The sequence below is a fragment of the Dromiciops gliroides genome, chromosome 2 (assembly GCF_019393635.1).
Source record: "Dromiciops gliroides isolate mDroGli1 chromosome 2, mDroGli1.pri, whole genome shotgun sequence".
Lineage (NCBI taxonomy): Eukaryota > Metazoa > Chordata > Mammalia > Microbiotheria > Microbiotheriidae > Dromiciops > Dromiciops gliroides.
Genome location: NC_057862.1, coordinates 147,087,825 through 147,113,568, shown reverse-complemented (window position 1 = coordinate 147,113,568; position 25,744 = coordinate 147,087,825). Strand labels below are relative to the sequence as shown.

General features: G+C 36.6%; 1 protein-coding gene across 1 annotated transcript in view; it reads left to right on the top strand.

Annotated features, from left to right (window-relative positions):
* HERC1 (HECT and RLD domain containing E3 ubiquitin protein ligase family member 1) overlaps positions 1–25,744 on the top strand; it is a 219,291-nt gene that overhangs the window by 13,308 nt on the left and 180,239 nt on the right. The window contains 1 exon segment of the mRNA XM_043980938.1: positions 17,338–18,293. Coding sequence (XP_043836873.1) covers positions 17,364–18,293 — 930 coding nt within the window. The 5' untranslated portion in view covers positions 17,338–17,363.

The following is a 25,744-nucleotide window of genomic DNA, read 5'->3' as shown; positions in this document are numbered from 1 at the left end:
GGAAACTAATAAAATACTTTTATGAAAAAAAATGTTTTGCAAACCTTAAAATGCTATGTAAATAGTGGCTATTATTATTCACCCACAAATAGTATAAAATTGTATAAAGCATTTTGCAGAAATACAGACCTAAATAATTTGGAGAAACACTTGTTTATGTTTAGGTCAAGCCACTGTAATAAAAATGACATTATTACCTAAATGAATTTACTTATTCATAGCAATACCAAACTCTCAAAAGAATTTTATAGAGCTAGAAAAAAAATAACAATTCATATTGTAAAGAATTGTTATTTGAGGTTTTTATGACCCCATCTTCTGGCTAGAATTAAAAAAAAAAACAAACCTTGGCACGTGCACTGGCCTCTGGGGCTCCGCAAATAGCACGGTGCTCCACCCACTGGTTGTAGCTGTTGCCATGGCACTGGCACCTCACGTCATCACCATTCCCCGACGCCTACATGGGCCTGGCAAAATTATAATGATTGGAAGCCCAGTGAGGGCAGTCATGTGACTGTCAGTGACCAGCCAATTGGCTGGGGGCTGTGTGTGGTCAGCCTGGGGTTTGCTGGGAAGAAGGGAGGTTCTTGGCCATTCTAGCTTGAAGCTGGAAGGTGACAAGACGCTGCTGTTTGTTCTCAGCTGTATAATTTCCCTTTCCCCATTTTATTTCCTTTTCCTTGATCCTACTGATCCTGTTTGTGTTTTTTTAAGTTCGTTCTTGTTAAATAAATCCTGCTCTGTTTTGAGGGAGGCTGTCGGTCTTCTTCCTTGCCTCAATATTGTGGCGAACCGCTTAGCTAACACTCCCCAATTAAAAATTGGTTCACACAATATGGAGAAACAATAAGTCAAGAATCTCAAGAGTCATAATGAAAAAAAGGGGAAGGAACATAACAAATGTGTGAGGTCAGTGCTATTATTATCTCCCTTTTAATTATAAGGAAAATGAGGCAGAGGTTAAGTGGCTTGTCTGGCAGTGCCATATAGAGATCAAAGAAAGGAAAAGAATCAGTATGTACAAAATATTTATGGCAGCTCTCTTCATAGTAACAAAAAATTGGAAACTAAGGAGATGTCCTATTGAGGAACTGGTTAAATGTTATATAAGTGTAAGGAAATACTGTTGTGCCATAGAAGATTATAAAATGGCAGTTTTAGAGATTGGGAAGACAAGACCTCTATGAAAGTGGTGCAGAATTAGAAAAATCTATGCAATTGTAACCTTATAGAGAAAAACAATTTTGAAACACTTCAGAACTCTGAAAAACACATTGATAAGCCATGAATCCAAAAGAATGAAGATGAAATGTGTCACTTACCTATTGTCAGGGATAATTAATTTGAAATGCACAATTAGATACGTATTTTGGACATGGCTAATGTGGGAATTTGTTTTGCTTTACTAAACATCTGTGTATTGAGGGCTTTATTTTTTTTTAATTTGCTCAATTGGGAGGGGAGTGGAAGGAGGGACAGATCAATAAAAGAAAAAATAAAATATAAGGCATAGCTTTCAGAGAGGGAAAGAGGGGAGGCATACAGGGTGAAATTTGGGTAATGTAAAAACAGAACATATCAATGAAAACTTTATTTTAAAAATCCAAATCTGGTGGTTTCATTGTCCTTGATAGTGAAAGACTGCTTAAAAACATCTTTGCAGATTGGCTTGTTCTGTTTCCATTTTCATCTTTAAATGACATTGGAATGACTTTTCTTAACTTGGTGTCTCAACAAGTTTTCTGGAAACTTGTTTTTTTCTCTACTGCTTTTTGCTGTTTTAATATGATATTACAGGCAGCTAGGTGGCCCTGGATTCAGGAGGACCAGAGTTCAAATCCAGCCTCAGACACTTGACACTATCTGTGTGACACTGGACAAGTCACTTCACCAAGGTCACACAGCTAGTAAGTGAAACAAGTTTATTTTTACAAACCAGTATTGATGTTGGCTGCCATACCTGCCCTGTTTTTTTTCTTTTTCTATTATTATTATTTTTAAATAATAAACATTTTTATTTATCGTTTTGGGTTCCAGTTTTTATCCCTTTCTCTTCCTCCCCTCCCCCCTCCCTGAGGTGGCAAACTATCATATATAGATTATACATCATACCTGTCCTGTTAACAGATGAGCCAAGTATTTGTGGACTAATATAATTCTGAATTTTTTTAGTCTCCTAGTTAGGGCAGTTGATTTACATCAGTTAAACTTGCCTAGGAAATTGTAATTCTTTTCATTGCTTTTTTTCTCATTTCAGCTTAACAAATACTTATTAAGCACCTTTTATATGCTAAACACTATGACAATGAATAAAATAATCTTTACCTACAAGAAGCTTATTTTCTAATGAAGGAAGAAGGTAGAAATAGAATGAATACAAATATATTTTTTGGTTACAATAACTTTAGATGGGTCAGCTTGGAGTTTAATTGCATACCATATTTTTTAGTTTTCTTTTTTTCTAACTTTGTATTAATTTTGTTCTTTAACAAGTTGGTGGCCAGATTCTACCCAGAAAAATGATTCAGGCATGTTTCCCACATCAAAAAATGAATCATTTCCTGTCTGCTTAAAAACATAATTTCAATGTTTTGTTTTTGTGATGTCTAATAATTAGATGAAAATGTTATTGTATTTGCTTTTTACTTGAAATACAAGACAAACTTACGTAGTATTGATAAATTAAAGCACAGGCATTCATTCATATAGTTAAAGAAGTCAGAAACACCTAAGCTCAAACAAATAATTAATATAGAAAATAGATATGTTAATTGAAATAGCTTTCTGGTTGGTCTTCATGACACAAGTTTCTTCATACTCTACATAGGCCTTCCCTTGACTGCCAAAATGATCTTCCTAAAGTGCAAATCTGACCATACCCTCAGGAAACTCAAGTGGCTTTGTTACCTCTAGAACCAAATAGAAGAAATTCTCTTTGGCTTTCAAAGCCCTTCACACTTTTCCTTCTTCCTACCTTTATATTCTTTATTCCCTTCCATGCAATCCATCATGTATTACAATCCAGCCACAATGGCCTTCTTGCTGTTCTTTGAGCTTGACATTCTATCTCTCCATTCTGTGCTTTTCTCCCTGGCTGTTCTTCATGCCTGGAATGTTCTCTCCTTTCTTACCTCAACTTCTTGGCTTCCTTGCTTCCTTCTAGATTCGGCTCAGATAACATTTTCTGCAAGTGTCCTCAGTGTTTCCCTGCTTTAGTGCCTCCCTTGGGATCACCTCCCATTTACACTTTTTTTTTGGTGAGGCAGTTGGGGTTAAGTGACTTGCCCAGGGTCACACAGCTAGTAAGTGTCAAGTGTCTGAGGCCTTATCTGAACTCTGGTCCTCCTGACTCTGAGGCTGGTGCTTTATCCACTGCACCACCTGGCTGCTCTCCCCGCCATCCCTCCATTTACACTTGTATGTATCTTGTATATACATAGTTGTTTCTATGTTGTTTCCCCCATTAGAATGGGAGTTTCCTGAATGTAGGGACCTCCTCCTTTTTTCTTTTGTTTTTCATTTCTTTGTATCTTTTGCTTAGCACAGTGTTTACCAAACATCACTTAATAAGGTCTTGTTGATTGATTAATGAAGGTGCATTTCCTTCTGAATATACTATATATATATATATATATATATATATATATGAAAAGTAAATAAGTAATTCTTGAGTTGTGAGCCCTAGTGTTTTCTATGTTCTTGGTAATCTTTTGTTCTCTGATATTTTCTTGTGAAATTGATTATCATACGACAACTTATTTGGTAGAATTGTTGGCTATTAGTTCAGCAATGTATGTAATCAAAATGCTTATTTTTTAGAGGTTATGATTGTGGATAACCAAGAGTCCCATTTATGTCCCATTTCTGTTTCTTTCCTTCTCCCCCCCCCCCACTTTATATTCTGCTTGTTTACTCTGAGTTAGAATGTTCTTTTGTTAATACTAGCTAGAATTTCTGTAATGCTTTGTTTTGCAAAACACATTACATATTACTTTATTATTCTCACAATAACGTTGTTAAGTAAGTGCTATTATTATACCCATTTTACAGATGAGGAAACTGAGGCAGATAGTCTTGCTCAGAGTTACACAGATAGTGACTGACACCAGATTTGAACTTAGGTCTAATTAGTTCCAAATCTATCCTTCTTTCTATTTATTTATTTATTTTTTGGTGTGTGGGGGTGGGTGGGGGGGTTGCGGGGCAATGGGGGTTAAGTGACTTGCCCAGGGTCACACAGCTAGTAAGTGTCAAGTGTCTGAGGCCAGATTTGAACTCAGGTCCTCCTGAATCCAGGGCTGGTGCTTTATCCACTGCGCCACCTAGCCGCCCCCTATCCTTCTTTCTACAAAGGCTACCAGTTGTCTCAACATCTAGGCTCTTAATGAAAAGGAAATATTAAGTTTCCTTCCAGATTCAAGTTTAAAATCCTATGAAACTGCTTATTATCTCTATGTAGGTCAGGGGTGCTAAATGGTTTTTTTTTTAATATCATGTACCCCTTTGGCAGTCTGGTGATGCCTTTGTACCCCTTTTCAGACTATTAGTTTGTTCCCTACATTCATAATTGAGGGAAATGCTAAATTTAAGTTAGATATTAGTATAAAGATGTAATTTTTTCTCCCCTTGAGTGTTCATGGATCTCACATTAAGAATTGATATGATTACTAGATCTATTTATCTACCTGTAGATCCTCTTGGACATCTTTATCTAGCTATCCTGTTTACATCTTAAATTCATGTCCAAAACTCATTATCTTTTCCCCCAAGCCCTCCTGTCTTCCCAACTTTCTTGTCAAGGACACCATCAGTTTTCCATTTACCTAGGCTTGCAAATTCACTCTCATTCTTGACTAACTGCTCTTGATAAATGCTTATTGACTGACATTCACCATACACATCCAATTCATTGCCAGATCTTGTCATATCTACCTTCATATCATCTTTCATATTCATCCTCTTCACTCACAAGTGGTGATAATATGAGATTTGTAAATTATAATTTGTAAAGTGTTTAGGACCGTGCCTGGTACATAGTTGGCACTTAATAAATGCTTGTTCCTTCCCATCCCCCAAATACAACCATATCCATCTCATCACCTTTGACTTGGACTTCTGCAATAGTCTTCTGTAAGGGCTAAAATTCTAGATATACTGTCTAAAATGTCTAATGAGTGGTCGCCAATAAATTGTAAGCTTTAGCAAGAGTTAGGCTTTTAAGCATTTATTAAGGAGAATAAGAATTTGGTAAAGAGAGAGAGAAAGGCCTAGATTCATCTATCTATTAAAGGGAGAGAGCATTCCTAGCTCCTTTCTCCAGCAGTCTTCTGAAAAGAGCGTGAGCCTGCAAGCCAGCTTCCCCCTTCTTCCTCCCATCAGCCAACGTCACTTCCTGACGCCCAAGAAAAATTGCATGGTCCTGTCCTCAGAGGCCCTCTTCTCATGTTGGAGCTTTCCTACAGTAGGTCTCCAGCAGGTGGCGTCATTCCAATCATTACACTTCTAACCAGTCTCCTTGCTTCAGATCTCTTCCTTTGCCAATCCAACTTTCATTGCTGAGGTCATGTTTCTTTTCTTTTTCTTTTTAAAATCCCCTTTTAAAAATTCAGAACTTAAAGAACATTTTGATATACATATCAGACCACAAAAAAAGAGAGTTCCATATGAAACCATGAACTTCTATATTACTTCTTTTTAAAGTATATAATAAATTCTACAAATATCTCTCAGAACTGCTTCACTTGTCTGTGCTTCCTTCTGAACCTCCTTTGTGTTCTCATCTGTTCATCTTCAAAAATGTTAACAATGACTTTTTTTTGCATCACTATTACTACTCCCCTTCACTATGCTCCCCCCCCAATTAAAAACAGAGACAGAGAGAGAATGAGATAAAGAGAGAGAATGAGAGAAAATATACCACTTGTAATAAATATCTGTTATCCCCTTCACATACTCTGTGATCCAGTGTCCCTGGCTTCCTTACTGTTAACTTGAATATGATAGTCCATCCCCAAATTCTGAATTTTCAGTGGCTGTTTACCATCCCTGGAATTCTTTCCCTTCTCATCTTCACCTTATTTTAGGACCTTCTTTTAGGTCCTAGACAAATCCCACCTTCAGAAAGCTTTTACCCAATTCCCTTTATTGCTAGTCCTTCCTTCTAAGATTATCTTAAGTTTATACTGTGTATTTTCTGTCTTTTTATAGCTGTCTCCCTATTAGACTCTGAGCTCCTTGAGGGCTGGTACTGTTATTTGCCTTTCTTTGTTATCTATCCTCTTTGTATCTAGCACAAAGTAAGTGCTTTTAAATGCTTGTTGGCTCTCCTTGATTCAAGCAAACAGTGGTTATGTTAAAACATTTCTGTCTGTCTAGCTCTGTCTACACATGTATGTGTGTATGCATGTATGTTTCTGTACTTTGTGTCTATCACTTCTCTCTCAGGAAGTTGGTAACATGGTTTCTTCATAGGTCCTCTGGAAGAGGTGATTGGTCACTCCATTGATTAGAGTTGTTGAGTTTTTGAAAATTATTTTTCTTTATAATGTTATCTTTGCATAAAGTATTCCGGTTCTCACTTTACTCTGTCAGTTCATACTACCTAAGATTCTCTGAAATTGTCAGTTTCTTCACTTATAATGACATGATACTATTATTACATTGTTATACCATAATTTGCTAAGCCATTCCCCCAGTTATCTAAGCGGCAATTTAAGGGTACTCCCTTAAATTCTAGTTCTTTGTCGTCCCCCCCCCCCCCCCCCGCCTTTGGATCCCTTTTCAGTATTAGGAAGTTTGTTTTGCTTGTGATTCTTCCTTTCTTGCTGTTATCCTTCATTCTCTTATCCCTTCCTCCCCCTACCTTCTTTTTCCCTGTTGAGTTTTATGTATTTCTGCACCAGCCCATGTATGTGTGTTTAAAACCTTTCTTTGTTAATTTCACATGAGTGAAATTCATCTGGTGCTATTCCCTTCACCTCTTCCTCTGTTGGTATATTCTCACAGCTTCATTTGTGAGGAATAGCAAGATCTACCCCTTTTCTCTCTTTTGTAAACTTGTATATCTCTTCATTCTCTTTTTTCCTCTTCTAACCCTCAGAACTGAACCAATCCACCCCCAGGACCTCTGTTTTTCTTATTTAACTCCCTCAGTACACCAAGGTGCTTTTTCTAAAGCCATAGGTCTAATCATATCACTTCTTTGCTCCATGAGCTCCAGGTAACTCCCTGTTTACCTCCATGATCAGATATGAAGTCCTCAGTTTGGCTTTTAAAGCTCTTTATAACCTGGCTTCTTTCTGACTGTTTCAGCCTTCCTATACTTTACTTCCTTCCATGCATTCTACAGTCTACTTAAATTTGCTTACTTCAGTTCCTTGAACAGACACTCCAGCTCCCATCACCATTTTTTTGGTGCTGGTGATGTCCCTTGCATATTCTGCCCCCTCACCTCTACCTGCTGGTTCCATGGCTTCTTTAAAAACAACTCAAATCCCATCTTCTGCAGGAGACCTCTTCTGTTTCCCCTAGCTACTTTCCCCTCTCAGATTACTTTATATCTACCTTGTATATATCTTGTATGTATCTAGTTATTTACAGGTTTTCTCCTTTATTAGAGTGAGCTCTTTGAGGCCAGGGACTTCTTTTTGCCTTTTTTGGGGGTAGCAGTAATAATAATAATAATAATAGATGCTTCTTGACTGAATAGTTTTAATTATTGATCAACAAAAATATGATCATTCAACAAATGTTTTTGAATGACTGCTGTGTGCAATACATAGGACATACTCTAATGCTTCAGATATATCTGTAATTATGTTGATGTAGGTATTCCCTTTAGTGATTCAAATAGCAGCCTTTCCTTGCCTACTTATCATGTAATACTCTTGTTTCTCTTTTCTCATGAATTCTTCTGAAGCCCTGGCCTAGGACAGTAAGATGGATCAGAGCTTAGACCCAGCCCCATCTTGTGCCTAAATTCATGTCTTCTGTCCCTTAGTATCTGATGGCTTGTTTGTGTGTATTTTTATTTGTCCCGTTTTTCTTTCCTTTGGAATTACCTACTGGGAGTTGGTTGTTATTATTGTTATTATTGTTTTAACTTCTGTAAGTCTGACAGACCCTAATGATAGCTAGCATTTATATAGTGCTTACTATGTGACATGCATTGTGCCTTTAATTGTACACTTTACAATTGTTATTTCATTTAGTTCTCACAACCACCCAGGGAGGTAGGTTCTACTATTATCTTCATTTTACAGGTGAGGAAACTGAGGCAAAAGAGGTTGTGACTTGTCCAGGATCACTCATCCAGTAAGTCTGGGGTCATATTTGAACTCGGGTCTTCCTGACTGTAGGCTTGACACTCTATCCATTGCACTACCTAGCTGTTCTGATAGGAGACTAGGTCCCAGCCCCAAGGTGTGATGTGAGAGATGCTTCAACCCCTCTAAATCACCTATAGGGAAAATCGTTTTGTATCATGCTGTGGCTTAGACTGGCTAATCTTGCTGGCCGGACCTTTTTTACCTGAGCTTAGGCTGACTGTGAATGTCCCTTGAAGGGTCCCTGCTAGGGACACTGTGATGAATGTCACCAGGGCTTCCAGATATTAGTAGTACCTATCTCAGGGTTGTTGTGAGCATCACATGAGATAATATATGTAAAGCATTTTGCAAACTTTAAAATGCTATACAAGTTTTGTTACTAGAAATGGAATGTGTTACCTGAAGCTCCTTTTCACTCTGGGTCTTCAAACATGGTCTGGACAACCATATGTCAAGTATATTGTAGGGGAGGGTTCCTGCCCAGATATTGGTTGGATTAGATGGCCTTTGTGGTTCTTTCCAACAATCAGGTTCTGTGACTGAGAAAAGGTCACCTTATTTATTACATAAGAGATGATCAATAACCTCAGAAATCTTTGATAGAATAGTTTTAGTAGAGTGGTCAAGGCAGATTCCAATTGCTTGAAAAGTTAGTAGCTGTTCAGGGAATAGAATCTGAGAGTGGAGATTACTTTTTTAGGGGAAGTGAAAAGGAAGAGATACAGGATTTATCTAGCTTGAGGGTGTGACAGGGTCTAACTAAAGTTTTGGATTTTTTTTTTAAGCATGGAAAGACCAGAACTTGTTTATATTTGGTGATAAGGTGTTAATCTATTAAATAGCAAGCATCGATTAAGTGCCTGGTGTATGCCAGATATTGTACTGGGTACTGGAGATGCAGTGGCAAAAAATGAAATGGTTCTTGCTCTTAGACTTTAGATATTGTGTACACACAAGTGTTGGACTTGAAGTCTGGAAGGCCTGAGTTCGAATCCAGCCTCTTACTTAGTATATGTGTGATCCTGGGCAAGTTACTTTATCTCTCTGAACCTCAATTTCCTCATCTGTAAAATGGGGATAATAATAGAACTTTCTTCATAGGTTTGTTGTGAGGATCAAATGATAAATGTAAAGTGCTTTGGAGACCTTAAAGTGATATATAAAATGCTAACTATATACACACACATATAAAAATATAAAGCATATATCAGTTTAATATATCTATATATAATTTATATAATAAATATACACACAAAATCAATATAAGATAACTTTTGAGGGAAGCAAGTTCTACAATTTATTCATGAGAATGGAGAGTTGGAAGCAATCGTAAGGACAGCTCCTAAGCATTCTGCATCTAACTGGGAAGTTATTGAATGGCCAGACATATGGAACTTGGAGAAACAGGCCAGAATACAGGAGGGAAGTATAATATTGTCTGTCTTTGCCTAAAAACTAATGCCCATTGAATCAGTTCTCTTCCCCCTGAAACTTTCATTTAATATATTCTTCTTTGACTTTGCCACTGATGCCTATCTAACTGGTGTTCCATCTCTTAGTTTTCAACATTTCTTTAGGTCCATTACATTAGCTGACATAACAGTAGCAGCAGCACAACTATCTCTCCTGAAAGGTTAGCACCTAACTAGTTTCAGCTTCAATTGGATCTCTAGACATTGTGGAGGCTAAACAGCAGGTGAAGGCAAAAACTTACTTTAGGGATTGCTTTGCGCTGGCTCTATTTCTCAATCTTTTTTTTCTTCTGCTGTTTGAGACTACAGTGGATCAGAAAGACTTCATGGAGTACTTGAAATGAATTTTGCAGAAAGGTTTGAGAAGAGAAGGGGAATGAGTTCCAGGCATTAGGGACAGACAGCCTTTGCAAAGCCGGAGGAGATGGGAAATGTCATATGTGTGAGGAATGGCAAGAAAGTTAGTGTGGCAGGATTGTAGAGTATGTGGAGCTAGGCTGTGAAGGGCTTTAAAGGTTAAGCAAAGACATTCCTGTTTGAGCCAACAGGTGTAATAGGAAATCATTGAAATTTAATGATTAAGGACAGACTTATGCTTTTAAGAATATCATTTTGGAAAACAAAACAAAAAACGTTTAAAAAAAAGAATATCATTTTGGCAGCTCTGCGCAGGCTGGATAAAGAAAGGGGGAGGCCTGAGTCAGGGAAATCAGGTGATGAGAGTTTAAACTAGGATAGTTGACTTTTGGAGAGAAGAGGAGAGAGGCCATGGTTGTTAGAGGTTTTGTGGAGGTAGAATTTACCATACTTGGGAACTAATAGAGTATGTGTATTGAGGGAGAATAAGTCATTTAGGATGACTTTAGAAGTGGTAAATTGAGTGGCTGGAAGGATAGTATGTCCTTTGACAGAAATTATATCGATTTGAAGAGGAGTAGGTTTAAGGAGAAAGATAATCATTTTTGTTTTAGACCCATTGAGTTTTAGATACTTCAAGAAGATTCAGTTTGAAATGTTTATTGGTGGGACTAGAACTCGGGAGACAGACTAGGGCTAGCTATAGGAATCATCTTCATAAAGATGACAATTCAAACCAGAGAAGTTGATGGGGTCGCATGAGAGAGAAGAGAGGATAGGGTTCAGGACAGTGCCTTGGGGTGCACTCACACTTATGTCTTAGGTGGTCCAGCAAAGGAGACTGAGAAAGAATGGTTAATACTCAAGAAAAGAAGGCAAGGGCAGCTAGGTGGCCCTGGATTCAGGAGGATCTGAGTTCAAATTTGACCTCAGACACTTGACACTTACTAGCTGTGTGACCCTGGGCAAGTCACAACCCCAATTGCCTCACCAAAATAAAAAAAGAAGGAGAAGAAGAGAAGGCAGTCATCATTGTAAAATGCTGCAGAGAGATCTAGAGGCATGAATATTGAGAAAAGACTTATTAGATTTGGCCCTACTCTCCACAGTGATTGTTTCAAGCTTACCACCCCTACTTCCTCTCCCTTATATCTGAGGTTCTTGCCTCACACTTTGCTGGGAAGATAAGAGGCTCTTCCTTTTGATCTTCCATTCATCTCTTCTGTATTTCACAACTCTGACATGCTGTAGTCTCTGCTCTTTTACTCCAGTCTGGTAAAGAGGTAGCCCTCCTTGCCCAGGTCAACCTTTTAAATGTACCTAGGATCTCATCTCTTCTACCCACTTGGCATATGGATAGAGTGTTTGCCTTGGAGTCAGGAAGACTTGAGTTAGAAGCTTAGCTTGACTCAGGCAATAATTATCTGTTTGACCCTGAGCAAGTCACTTAACCTCTCTCAACCTTGGATTTCTCTCTGTAAAATGGGGTTGATAAAAACACATCCTATTTCATTCACAGGGTTGTTGTAACACACAAGGTTATATATGCATCACACTTTGGGGTGATGATGCGTTCTAAGAACTTCTGAATGTCTGAGGTAGAGTGGAAACGTAAGTTTTGAGAGTTGAGGTCAGGGTGTTTGAAGGGACATTAGTATGAATATTGAAGTGACAAAGGATGAGTGTAGGACACAGGATGGCGAGGAAGACTGTGATCCAGATACTGAACTTTTTGAGAAAAGAGATAAAATAATTGGAAGAAATTGGGAGGTTAGTATATGATAGAAGCAAGCATCTGTACAGTTTGAAATAGGCAGTTGTGAATACTGTAAAGAATATTAGATTTTATAATGGGGGAGGGGCCTTAAAAGTAATATGTTATGGATAAGGATCTTGAGGGCCCAGAAAGGCAAATCGATTGCTCAGGATTATGTGATAACTATAGCAGGGCTTAGAAGCTTCATATATATTGATATGTTTACCTTTTGTATGTCATATATTTAATAATGTTGATTATACATTATTAAATATTTGTTTGCTAAAATAATGTCTAATTTTGTGTTGGTTTAAGAAAACTACTAGTTTCTTGAATGTAGGCACCACGAACTTTACCTTAACACATCAAATTTGATAGAAATTCATTTAATATTTTAGCAAATATGTCCAGTTTTGAAAACTTTTGCCAACAGCAATATGTATATGGTAAACTGAACCACAGATATCTTAGTAGATTAGGGTTTTGTTAGTTGGTTCAAAAGTTATTTGTGGAACCAGTCAACAGATATGAAATGTTTCCCCAAAGACATTGCTTTAATAAAATACATTGGTAAATTCAAATATTCCTCTTAATATTTTTTCCTTTTAGAGGAGAATCCAGGCACTGTCTTTAATTTTATAGTATCAGTTAGAGCTGAAAGGAACCATTAGAGATCATTGGTTTAACTTACTTTACAGATGAGGAAATTAACACAGAATATATATGTTAATTTACCTAGGGTGAAGCATTAAATTAGTGACACCCCTAATCAGTCAGTCAACATTTATTAAGTGTCTCTTACATGCTAAACCACTACCTTAGTCTCTGGGGATGCAAAGACAAAAATTAAATAGTTCCTGACCTAAAGGAGCCTTACATTCTATTAGGGGAAATGAGTATATGTAAAATAAATGCAAAGTAAGATGGGCAAAGGAGGTACTGGGAGCTTGGAGGACCAGGAAACATCAGTCAGTCAACATTTATTAAGTGTCTTACATGCTAAGCCACTACCTTAGTCTCTGGGGATGCAAAGACAAAAATTAAATAGTTCCTGACCTAAAGGAGCTTACATTCTATTAGGGGAAATAAGTATATGTAAAATAAATGCAAAGTAAGATGGGGAAGGGAGGTACTAGGAGCTTGGAGGACCAGGAAACATCTCTTGTAGACTTGATTTTTGAAGATATTTTGGAGGGGGTGGGGCAAGGAGAGAGTGGGTTCTAGATATGTGGGGGACAGTCTATACAAAGGCATGAAGAGAGGAGATAGAATGTAATGGATTGTAGAGGGTCATGCAAGGTAGTGGTGTGTGATAAAACTGGAAATGTAGGTTGGAGCCTATTTGTAAGATGTTCTCCAGTTCCTAGTCCACTCTCATTACCACTTTATCCAGATTACTTTTAGGTAAAAAAGTGAGTTTGCAGATTGCATTGAGATATCACATAGATACTGTACCTAGAAAGATGATTTTGGCTAGGTTCAGCAGGACTGAAAGCATGTTGGAAAGTAACTCTTTAACAAGTGATTTTTGTTGTTACGAACAGGAGTCACCATATGCTGAAGACTGCTTGTTTAGCTCATATGGTGACATTAAAATTATTTCTTTTGAAGTGCCCATTTAGTGTAACACTCCTATTACAGATGAGAAAACTGAGGCATATGAGGTTAAGTGACTTACTCTTGGAATCATATAGGCAATAAATTGCAGAGCTGCGTTTTGAAAAGTGAGTCGTCCTTTAACTCCAAAATTCTTTGCTCTTTTCTTTGTACCATGATGCTTGTCATTTCTATGCTTTAGTGATGGGGAACTGTTTCATTTTTACCTTTATAAATGTAGAGCTTTCAAAGTTCAAATTTTTTGGTGTAGAAAAATATATGTAATTTGGGAATATTTCATTCCAAAGCAAGAAATCATTTGGTTTTATCAAGCTAAGTTATCTGCTTTTTTTGGGGAAAAAAGAGCAAACCTTATCTTTTCCTTTAAGTCCATAAATAGGAAGAGGAAGGTCAGGACAGTGGTAATTATATCAAACCATTGTTTTAAATTTATGTTGGCTTCATGGGTATCAGCTGTGTTTAGCTTTGTTAAATAAAACAAAGGAACGACAAAGGCTTTTGATAAGTATTTGTTGGTTGACTGATGTCATGTTAGTTTTCTGTCAGTGCTCTTTTTTCTCTTCAGATTACCTTGTATTGAATCATTTGCATGAGATAGTTGTTCCTTTAGGGCAGGGACAGTTTAAAAAATTTCTCAGTGCCTAGCACAGTGTCTCTCGCCTGTGGCTGGCATTTAATAAAATGTTTGTTGAACTCATTATTTTGCCCCTGAAATCCTCCCCTTTATATGACTTCCATCTTATTATGAAGGGTACCTCCATCCTCCCAGTTACTCACTCTTACAGCTTATAGTTCTAGATTCCTTACTGTCTCTTAACCTCTCATATCCAGTCTGTTACCAAATTCTGGCATCAGTATCTCTTTCAATACACTCCTCTCTTCTGACACTGCCATCGCAACATGGTGCAGGTCCTCTTCACCTCTTCCCAAGACTATTAAAATAGCCTTCCGGTTGTTCTCCTTAACCTCAATTTTCTCACTCCACTCACCTGCCCAAGTTATTTTCCAAAGGTCACCTCCCTCTTCAATATAATACAGTGATTTCATCTTGATTGAATATGAAATCTTCTGTTTTGTCTTTTAAATCCTTTCATAATCTGACCTCCTCCTACCTTTCTAATTTTCTTAAGTTTACACAATGCCTAGCCTGTGGGAAATAGCCACTTTGATAAAAGCTTTTTGAGTAATCTAAAAACCTTATTCCTCACTGCATTCTATGAAAGTCAGTGACTCTGGTTTCCTTACTATTCTTCTTGCAAAACCACCCCATCTTTTGATGCAGTATGTTTTCACTGGCTATCCCCCTATGCTTGGAATTCTCTCCTTCCCTGACCCTGCCTTCTGGTTTTCCTGGCTTCTTGCAGATTTTCTCCGAATTGTCCCTCTTAATGCTCATGCCTTTTTTCTGAGATTATCTCCAATTTCTCTTATCATTTTTTTTTTCTCTCTCTCTCTCCTTTGTATATAGTAGTTTGCATGTTGTCTCCAACTGAGTTTCTTTTTTCTTTGTATCCTCAGGGCTTAGCATAGTGGTTGTTGGCACATTATAAGTGCTTTATAAATGCTACTTGTTGCTTTGTCACACCTATATTACTACTGTAATAAGTACCAGTGATGTAGTTTTTGTTGAAAAAAAAAAGAATTAAAGTGAGTCTTCCCACGTAGGTTTTTTTTTGGGGGGGTGGGGCGGGGCAGTGGGGATTAAGTGATTTGCCCAGGGTCACACAGTAAGTGTCAAGTGTCTGAGGCCGGATTTGAACTCAAGTACTCCTGAATCCAGGGCCAGTGCTTTATCCACTGCACCACCTAGCTGCCCCCTAGATTTTTTTTTTTTTTGCAAGGCAATGAGGGTTGTGTCAAGGGTCTGAGGTCAGATTTGAACTCAGGTCCTCCTGAATCCAGAGTGCTTTATCCACTACACCACTTAGCTTCACCCCCCCCCCCCCAGGTAGTTTTAAATAAAAGCCATCCTGGGAGTATCCCTCGTTAGGCCAATAATAAAACTATTAAATGTGCTACTTTTTTGTATAAATCATAGTTGGCTCCTGCTATCTATATATGTTGGTATAGAATACTTTGCTGGGTTTGATTTAAGGCATTTGTTATATCAGTGACATTGCCATTTTACTACTATTATATGCCATTGAGTGAGTAGTAGATAGGTAGTTGTGAATACTGGAATAAATAGCTGCTGAGGACCTGGTACCTTCCTTTTCTGGAAACATGGAAGCTATGTACAATATTTCCAACATTCTTCTTGGTTAATAAAGCTGCTGATGTTGTATATAGTAAAAAAATATATATATATAGCATTCATAATAGTTTCACCAGTAATCTCTGATTGAGTGAAATTTGTGTAAATTCATTTTTTTTACCTTTTAAATTTATTATTTGTTGTTTGAACAGGGTGAACTTTTAAAGATCATTAGCATTCTATCCTCTTAACTCAGACTTCAAAGCATTTTCCCTCTCTCAAGATAACTTTGAATTTAGAATCAGTTATAGTATGAATTATGACAAAAATGTTCTCTTTGGAGAGAAATTTTCTTAAAGGAACCATCTACGGAATCCTTTATCACAACAAATGTACATGAAACAGCTAGTATTTATCAACTATTTGATTGTTTGTGCTATTTAATTTCTTAGTTACCTAATTTTGTTGTATTTATTGGCACTACTAACGTGAAAAGGGTGGTTGTTGAATGTGTTGAGTATTGCTTTTAACTCTTTTGTTCCCAGGTCTAATACTATAGGTTTAAAAAACTCCAACAAAACAAAATCCTATTTTATTGAGATGATTAAAATAGCTAATCAGGCTAAGTAAGCAAACTGATGGAGAAGGAATATGTTAATTGCAAATTTGGATTCTGGACTTCAGCTAGGCTTTTCTCCATGCAAAGAAGTGAATTTCAGATCTTAGGGCTAAAAAGAGAGAGTTACATTATCTTTTCTTTTTCTTTTCTTTTTTTTAATTTAATTTTTTAAAATTTGAATTTAATGAATACCCCAAAAAGATATTCCCATACGTAGAATAGAACAGAAAAATAGAATATGTGAAACTGAATCTCTAATATGTATAGCTTGCTTTTTTTCCTTTTTTTTTTTTGGCAGGGCAGTGAGGGTTAAGTGACTTGCCCAGGGTCACACAGCTAGTTAAGTGTCAAGTATCTGAGGCTGGATTTGAACTCAGGTCCTCCTGAATCCAAGGCCAGTGCTTTATCCACTGCCACCTAGCTGCCCCTATAGCTTGCTTTTTAAAAAGTATGTAATAAAGTATATAATAAATTCAGTCCGTTACTTTCAAAGCTATCCTGTTTGTTTCCTTTTGAACTTTCTTTTGTTCATTCCTGAGCATTTGAAACAAAAGTTTCGATGACCTTCATTTATTTCTTTTCTTTTGTCTTGTCCTTCCTTAAACAAAGTTTTTCTCTAAGAACTACATTATTTTTGTTAAGAGCTGAGACTTAGATTTGATTATCCCAGTGCTTTTCCCAGAGAATACATGCCCACTAAAGTTAGAAGTAGGTGGCGGTTTATATTCACAGTATCTAAGAATGGAGTCTTGTAAGAAAAAAAAATCCTCTGTAGTTTTTCTCATTAGGGGCTGCCAGTTAGGGGTTGCTAGTTTGAACTCTGCTTAGTTTTCACTGGCTGTTTATTTCGCCATGGATTCAGCCATTGTGAAGGGAGCGGTGTGTGTGATGCTGAGCATTTTGGTACTTGTTTGTATTTGTAAAATGTAACAATAAGTGCAGAAGCATTTCATTCTTGATAGTCTTTTAACCATTTTGATTTTCTTCTTTTATAGGATTAATGGCAAAATAGTTTACCACCATGGCGGCCATGGTTCCACCAGTGAAGCTCAAATGGCTTGAACACTTAAACAGCTCTTGGATCACAGAAGACAGTGAATCTATTGCTACGAGAGAAGGAGTTTCTGTCCTATATTCTAAGCTGGTCAGTAATAAGGAAGTTGTGCTTCTGCCTCAGCAGGTTTTGTGCCTCAAAGGACCTCAGTTGCCTGATTTTGAACGTGAATCTCTTTCAAGTGATGAACAGGATCACTATTTGGACGCCCTTCTTACTAGTCAGTTGGCTTTGGCAAAGATGGTATGTTCAGATTCCCCATTTGCTGGAGCACTTCGCAAACGACTTCTTGTACTACAACGTGTCTTCTATGCACTTTCGAATAAATATCACGATAAAGGCAAAGTGAAGCAGCAGCAGCATTCACCAGAGAGTAGTTCCGGTTCAGCAGACGTCCATTCTGTCAGTGAACGACCCCGATCAAGCACAGATGCCCTCATAGAAATGGGTGTCCGAACAGGACTGAGCTTATTATTTGCACTACTGAGGCAGAGTTGGATGATGCCTGTTTCAGGGTCTGGTCTCAGTCTTTGTAATGATGTCATTCATACTGCAATAGAAGTTGTGAGCTCTTTGCCACCCTTATCTCTAGCAAATGAAAGTAAGATTCCACCTATGGGTTTGGACTGTTTGTCACAAGTGACAACATTTCTTAAGGGAGTAACTATTCCAAATTCTGGAGCAGATACTTTAGGTCGTAGATTAGCTTCTGAGCTTTTGCTTGGTTTAGCAGCTCAGCGTGGTTCTTTAAGATATCTTCTTGAGTGGATAGAAATGGCTTTGGGTGCATCCGCAGTTGTCCATACCATGGAGAAAAACAAACTACTGCCAAGCCAGGAAGGAATGATCAGCTTTGACTGCTTTATGAACATATTAATGCAGATGAGGCGCTCTTTGGTATGTATTACATTTTTAAAAAATTTATATTAAGGTACAAAGGATGAATATTTTTACATGTTTAACTTTTGATATTAAGTTAATCTGCTTTCAGTGAATCAAATGGCAATGATAAATGATTTTGCACTTACTTTGATAAATATTAACTATTTCAATGTGTTTCTATCCTTTGATAAAATTAAGTTTTTTGAATGTTAGTTGTGAATATTTATAGAGAGAAAATGAGGTATAGTAGAAAGGCTGCTAGAGATGCAGCCTATGGAGATATTTGAAGCTTTTGTCTTGGCTTTGCCACTAGCTTAACTGAATACTCTTGGTCAAAGCATTTAACTTTCCTCTTCCACTGCGCCACCCAGCCGCCCCCTACAATACTTTTTTAATAAATTAAATGCCTGTGCACATGAAGCTGTTGTAAAATTTTTCTGGCTTCAGTTGGAAAAAAATGTATGAATACAATATGGCCCTTTAAAGAGTTAACACTAATAATTTTAAAAATATTGCTTTTTATTCTTCTTTAAAATATTACCAGTCCTTTTTTTTTTTTTCTAGAATAGGAAAAGAGTATGGAAATGACCATGGAACAAAGTATGGTAGGGTCAAGTCGTGGAAGATTTTGAATACTAGGCCAAGGTTTGGACTCTGTTGAGTAAGGTATTGAAGAGCCATTGCAAGGTTTTGATCAGTGATGTAATGTGATTAGAACTGTATTTTTGGAAGATTAATCTGACAATTATATGTAGTATAAATTAGAGAAGGAAAAGATTAAGAAGTGTGGCGACCAGTTAGGAGGTTATTATGAGGTAAAAGTTAGTTTGTTGAAGAATTTATTTCTAATGATGATTAGGTGGATATATTCTGTAGTCAGGAATTTTCATCACTTGGGAGAAAAATTAGGGCTGAAGATATGTTTGGGGGAGATATCATGTAGAGGTGTTTTTTGAAGCCAAAGGAGTAGATGACATGACTAGGGGAGAGAATGTAGAAAAAGAAATGGACTGTGTTCTCCCCTCAGATTATCATCTTCTATTATACTCTTCCCTTTTTTATCCAAACTCCTTGAAAAAGCTGTTTGTTCTCTCCTTACTTCTCAGGCCTTTGCAGTTTAACTTTTTACTATATTATCGCTTAACTGTAGCTGTTCTCTCCATAGTTAGTAATGATGTCTTAACTGCCATATATCATGGGTTTTTCTCAGTGATTCTCCTTAAACTCTGTCATTAGTGACTGTTGATCACCTCTCTCTTCTTTGGATTTTTATGCTGCGAGTCTTTCTTGGTTCTCCTATCCGTTTTTTGGATTATCCTTCATATCCTGATCCCTGACTGTAGATGGACTCTCAGACTGTCTTGGGACCTCTGTATTCTTTGTATTCTTTTGTCAAACTCACCACTTCTAGTCTCTCCTGTGCTCCAGTCTTGAATTGCTAACTGATTATTGGATATTTTGACCATCTAGGTTTCTTAATCTCACTTGATCTCTAATACAGCTCATTATCTTTACTCCCAAAATCCATCCCTCTCTAAACTTCCCTGTTTCTGTTGAGAGTATCACCATCCTACCAGTCACCCAGCTTCATAGCCTCATAATTCCTCATCCTCTTTCAGTTTCACATGTCAATCAGATTTCGTCAGTTCTACCACCATAGCATCTCCTGCATATTCACATAGCCACTACCCTAGTTCAGTCCTTCATCACCTCTTGCTTGGACTATTGTGGGAAATCTAATCAGGCTTCCTGTCTCAAATTGATGTCACCCATCAGTTCTTTAGTATCAAATTATTTGGTTTCCAATTAACTCTTCGCAGGGCAGTAAAAGGCATGTTTGATATTTCTGCCTTTTGGTATTAGTTTATGAGGTTTTTGTTCAGTTTTTGTAAAAGTACCAAACATAACTGAGAAATCTGTAAACTCTTCTTTCCATTCATTAATCATCAGATAATCTATCATATATAACTTTCCTAAAGTTATATTCAGGCCTTTAGTTTCAATATTATTTCTCATTTGTTAGATTTGTTTAGATCAATAAGGGGAATATTGATCTCCCTTTACTATTACAATTTTACTGGTTTTCCCTACAATTGGTTAGGTGGAACACTGCATAGTGCTGAGCTTGGAATCAGGAAGACCTGAGTTTGAATCCTGCATCAGACACTCTAGTGTGTGACCCTAGTCAAGTCAGTTAACTCCTCTACTCTGTTTCCTCCTTTGTGAAATGGGGAAAATAATAGCATGTATCTCATAGGATTGCTTTGAGGATCAAATGAGATAACATGTAAAATGCATTGCAAAACTTAAAAAACATTATAAAAATGTTAGTTGTTATTATGTACATATATAATGCATATAAATATATCATGATATTGATTCATTTTCTATGGTCTTTGAATATAATGTAATTTTCTTGCTTACATCTTTTTATCATGCCTACTTTTACTGTTGCCTTGTCTGAAATGATGATTGCTAACTTACACTCTTATGAGTTCAACTAAAGCTTAGTAGACTTTGTTGTTGTCCTCTCTTTTAACTCTGTGAATATCAGTTGTCTTTTGTGTACTCAACTTATTAGATTCTGCTTTCTAATCCATTCTGTGCTATCCTTTGTTTTGTAGGTGAGTTTATCCTAGTCAGGTTTACAGTTATGATTTTTGGGGGTAGGGTCGGGGCAATGAGGGTTAAGTGACTTGCCCAGGGTCACACAGCCAGTAAGTGTCAAGGGTCTGAGGCCAAATTTAAACTCAGGTGCTCCTGAATTCAGGGCCAGTGCTTTATCCACTGTACCACCTAGCTGCCCCTTATATGACTATTAATTTTCATCTCATCCTCTCCTATTATGTGAAGGTGGTAAAGCCCCTCTCCTTCCTTTAATCCCTAGTATATTCCCTTCCCTCCCATTTCCTTCTCCTGAGACAATCAAAACAGAACATAACTACCTGAGGTCCTCTTCTTGTCTTGTTTCATTTTCTTTCTACCCATTGAAGACATTAGTATTTTGAGAATGACATTTGTTTCTTCTCCTTCTATTAGGACATAACAATTCATCATTATATAGTCTCTTCCAATTGTACATCAAAGGTAATGGGAAACATTACTTCAGGGGACATTATCTTTAATGTTATCTTGTATCACAGTGTTCAAAATAAAACATTTACATAACTGCCTATTTATTTAATGCCAGTAAAATTGATAACTTAGATGAAATAGATAAATATTTACTATGATAATATACAAATGAACAGAACAAGAGCTAACCAATTCAAAAATCTGTCTCAGGAAAAAAATTGAACAAAATACCACGAAACTTCAAAAGAGGGAAAAAAACCTCAAGACCAGATGGATTTATAAGTGAATTTTTTTTTACATTCAACAAACAGTTTAATATTTAGAAGGCAATTTAGTCCAGTATTACATAAATTGTTTGCAAAAATGAGGAAAGAAAAGAGCCTATCAAACTTGCTCTGTGAGACAGATATGTTCTCGAGTCCTAAAACAGGGAGAGAGAAAGAAGAGAAAGAAAGCTCTATTGTCCCTAATGAATATCAATGCAAAAATATTGAATAATATTTTAGCAAAGTGGTTGAAACAACATTTAAAAAGATTATACTGTGACCTAGTTGATTTATAGTGGGAATGCAGACTGGTTCAGTATTAGGGAAACTATAGCTGCAGTTGACCATATTAGTTGTTTTTTTGTTTGTTTTTGTTTGTTTTGTTTTTTTGCCAGGCAGTGAGGGTTAAGTGACTTTCCCAGGGTCACACAGCTAGTAAGTGTCAAGTGTCTGAGGCCTGATTTGAACTCAGGTCCTCCTGAATCCAGGACTGGTGCTTTATCCACTGTGCCACATAGCTGCCCTGACCATATTAGTTTTTAACAAAAGACTGCATGATTATATCACTAAATGTTGCAAAAAAGGCTTTTGACAAAATGAGAGTTAATATTAAAAAGACCTGAAAAGCATACAGATAAATGGATCATTCCTTAGTATGGTAAATAGTATCTGTTTACCAAAAACAGCTAGCATTTTTGTAATGGAAAAATATTAAAGTCTTTCCATTAAGATCAGGGTTAAAGGAAGGATGAACATTGTACCCACTATTATTTGATATTCCAGAAATGTTAGCTCTAGCAATAAGAAAAGGAAAAAAAAAGTTGAGGGATTGGGCATAGGAAAAAAGGAAACAAAATGTTCACTTTTTACATTTGACATAATGATTTCCTTAAAGAACCCTAAAGAATCAACTAAAGTTTAATAGAAAAAAAAGTAACACCTAGCAGAATATCAGGGTACAATATGAACCCATAAAATCATCATTCTTTCTGTATATTACCAACCAAACTCCTCAGGAAGAGATTAAATAAAGAAATTCTACTCAAAATAACTATAGAATGTATATAATATCTGGGACTCTGGCTATCAAGAGACATGAAAAAATTAAATGAGTGAGATTATAAAATATTTTTATAGAAATAAAGACCTAAACCAGAGGGATGTGAATTGTTCATGATTGTGCTGTGCCAATGTCGCAATGCTGCCTAAATTAATTTACATATTCAGTGCCATACCAGTCAAATTATCAAAGAGTTACTTTATAAAATTAGAAGAAAAAAAATAACAATTTATTTGGAGGAGTGAAATGCCAAGAATCTCAAGAAAAGTTCAGTGGGAAGAAAAGGAGCTTAGCAGTAGCAGATCTCGAACTATACCACAAAGCAGTAATAATCAGAATATTTAGTACAGGAAACCTTTACCACTTTCCCTATATTCTAATGTCTTCCTTCTGTTAATAATTTCCTATTTGGCTCCTATATAGCTTGTTTATACATGGTTATTTACACGTTGTCTCCCATTAGATTGTTGAGTTTTTTTGTTGTGGAGGCAGTCAGGGTTAAGTGACTTGCCCAGGGTCACACAGCTAGTGTCTGAGGCTGGATTTGAACTTATGTCCTCTTGATTCCAGGGCTGGTGCTCTATCTCCTGCACCCATGCCCCTGATTGTGAACTCTTTAAAGGCAGTGACTATTTTTTATCGTTCTTTGTATCCTGACCTCTTAAATAGTGCTGTTTATTGACTAAGAAAATATAAAAGTTGACCCGTAGAACATAATATATGCAAGATATAGATACAGTTAAACAGTGGCAAAATGTTTGATAAGCCTAAGGACTTCTACTGCTAGAGTACAGACACTATTATACTCCTAAGAAAGTTGGAAAGCCATTTGGCAGAAAACATATTTAGATAAACATCTCATACCATATACTACAAAAAGCAACATAAATGAATATAATAGCAAGATTTTTAAAAGTTTATCTTATAAATTAGAGGACCAGGAAAGAGAATACTTTCCAGAGCTTTGGATAAAATAAAGAGGCTGTGATCAAGTAAGGGAGATAGGAGATGATAGTAGGACATAAAATGGATAATTTTGGTTATAGAAAACTGAAGGGCTTGTTTTGTTTTGCTTTTTTGAACAGACAATGTAGTTTTTTGTTTTCTTTTGTTTTGTTTTACGGGGCAGTGAGGGTTAAGTGACTTGCCCAGGGTCACACAGCTAGTAAGTGTCAAGTGTCTGAGGCTGGATTTGAACTCAGGTACTCCTGAATCCAGGGCCAGTGCTTTATCCACTGCGCCACCTAGCCGCCCTGACAATGTAGTTTAAATTAGAAGGGAACGAGTTAACTGGAAACAATTTTTACAGCAGATTTTTTTAAAATAAAGATTTGACATCCCAAATATATAGGAAATTAATACAGATAGAATAAGATGTACTCCCCAATAAATAAATGGTCAAGTAATAAGAATAAAGAGTTGTTAATAAGCAATTATTAGCAAGCATTTGAAAAAATGCTTCTCATAACTAATAAATGCACATCAAAACAATTCTGAAATTCGATCTCACATGTAAGATTAGCAAAGATAAGCAAAATGAGAACTGTTGGAAGGGCTTTGGGGAAATCCAGCATGTTACTCTGTTTTTTTGGCTTTTTTTTTTTTTTTTGTTACTCTGCTTTTATTGGAGATGTGAAGTGATCTAGCTATCCTGGAAAGCATTTTGGAATTATACCCTCAGAGTCAGTAAATTGTATATACTCTTTGAACCAGCAATATCACTTCCCAGCCTATGCCCTCAAAGAGACCAAAGAAAGTGGACAATGAACTATATATGCAAAAATATTTATATCTGGACCTTTTGTTGTAGCAAAGAACTAAAAGCAAGAGGGTGCCCATAAATTGGGCAATTGCTGAAAAAATATTATGACATATGAAAGGGACCGAATTCAGAGAAACTTGGGAAGACTTGTATGAACTGATGCAGAACGAAGTGAGCACAACCAAGAGAACAATTTATATAATGTCTACAACATTGTAAGGAAAAAATAACTGCAAGAGACTTAAGAACCACCATCAGTGCAATCACCAATTAAATGATTGTTACACTAATAATAGTTATAATTAACTCCAGAAAGCTGATAGTCAGTCATGCTTCCCCATCTCTTGGCACAGAGGTGATGGATTAGAGGTGCATAATGATATGTATTTTTTCAGATATAACCAATGTGTGAATTTGTTTTGAATGATTAATTTGTTACAAGGGGTTTTTTATTCATTCTTTCAAAGGAGACAATTGAAGAAATAGTGGGGTAATAGTGCTAGGGACTTTAAAAAGGAAAAAAAGAAAAAAGGATCAGTAAGTCATTAAAAATTAACAGAAGGGGCAGCTAGGGTGGTGCAGTGGATAGAGCACAGACCCTGGATTCAGGAGGACCTGAGTTCAAATTTGGCCTCAGACACTTGACACTTACTAACTGTGTGACCCTGGGCAAGTCACTTAACCTCAATTGCCCCCCCTCCCCCCAAATTAACAGAAGAGAACAGAAGGAAGTTCATATAATCATGTCAGGGTTGCAACTACCATGTGAAATGTGAATTTTAAAAGAGGTACATTTAAGTGAATTTTAAAACATGTACATTTAAGTGAAACTAATTTATGTAATGATTAGAGAAGAACAACTTTGAAAGGCTTTAGAACCTTGATAAACTACGCTTCCAAAAGAAGGAACATGAAGCATGGCACTCATCTTTGGGCATGGCTAATGTGGAAATTTGTTTTATTGGACTATGTAGCTATGTTTTAAGTGGTTTTTAAAATTTTTTCTTTAGGAGTAGGGATATTTGGGATGGACAAATTAATTAAAAATACTTGTAACTTGAAAAATAAACTACAAAAAAGTGAAGAGGTATAACAGATATAAGTAATATGGGAAAAAGAATTTGTAGGTTAAATGGATATTTTGCTTAGCTAATGGTTTTGTAAATAGTTGAATAAATCTTTCATATCATCTAGAAAGAAGATAGGTTTAGTGTGGTGCCTTAGTGTATTCTCTCAATAAATATATATTAAATGAAAAAAAAAAAGAGTAGGTAAACCAAATTGTAAATGGCACTTGTTTTGT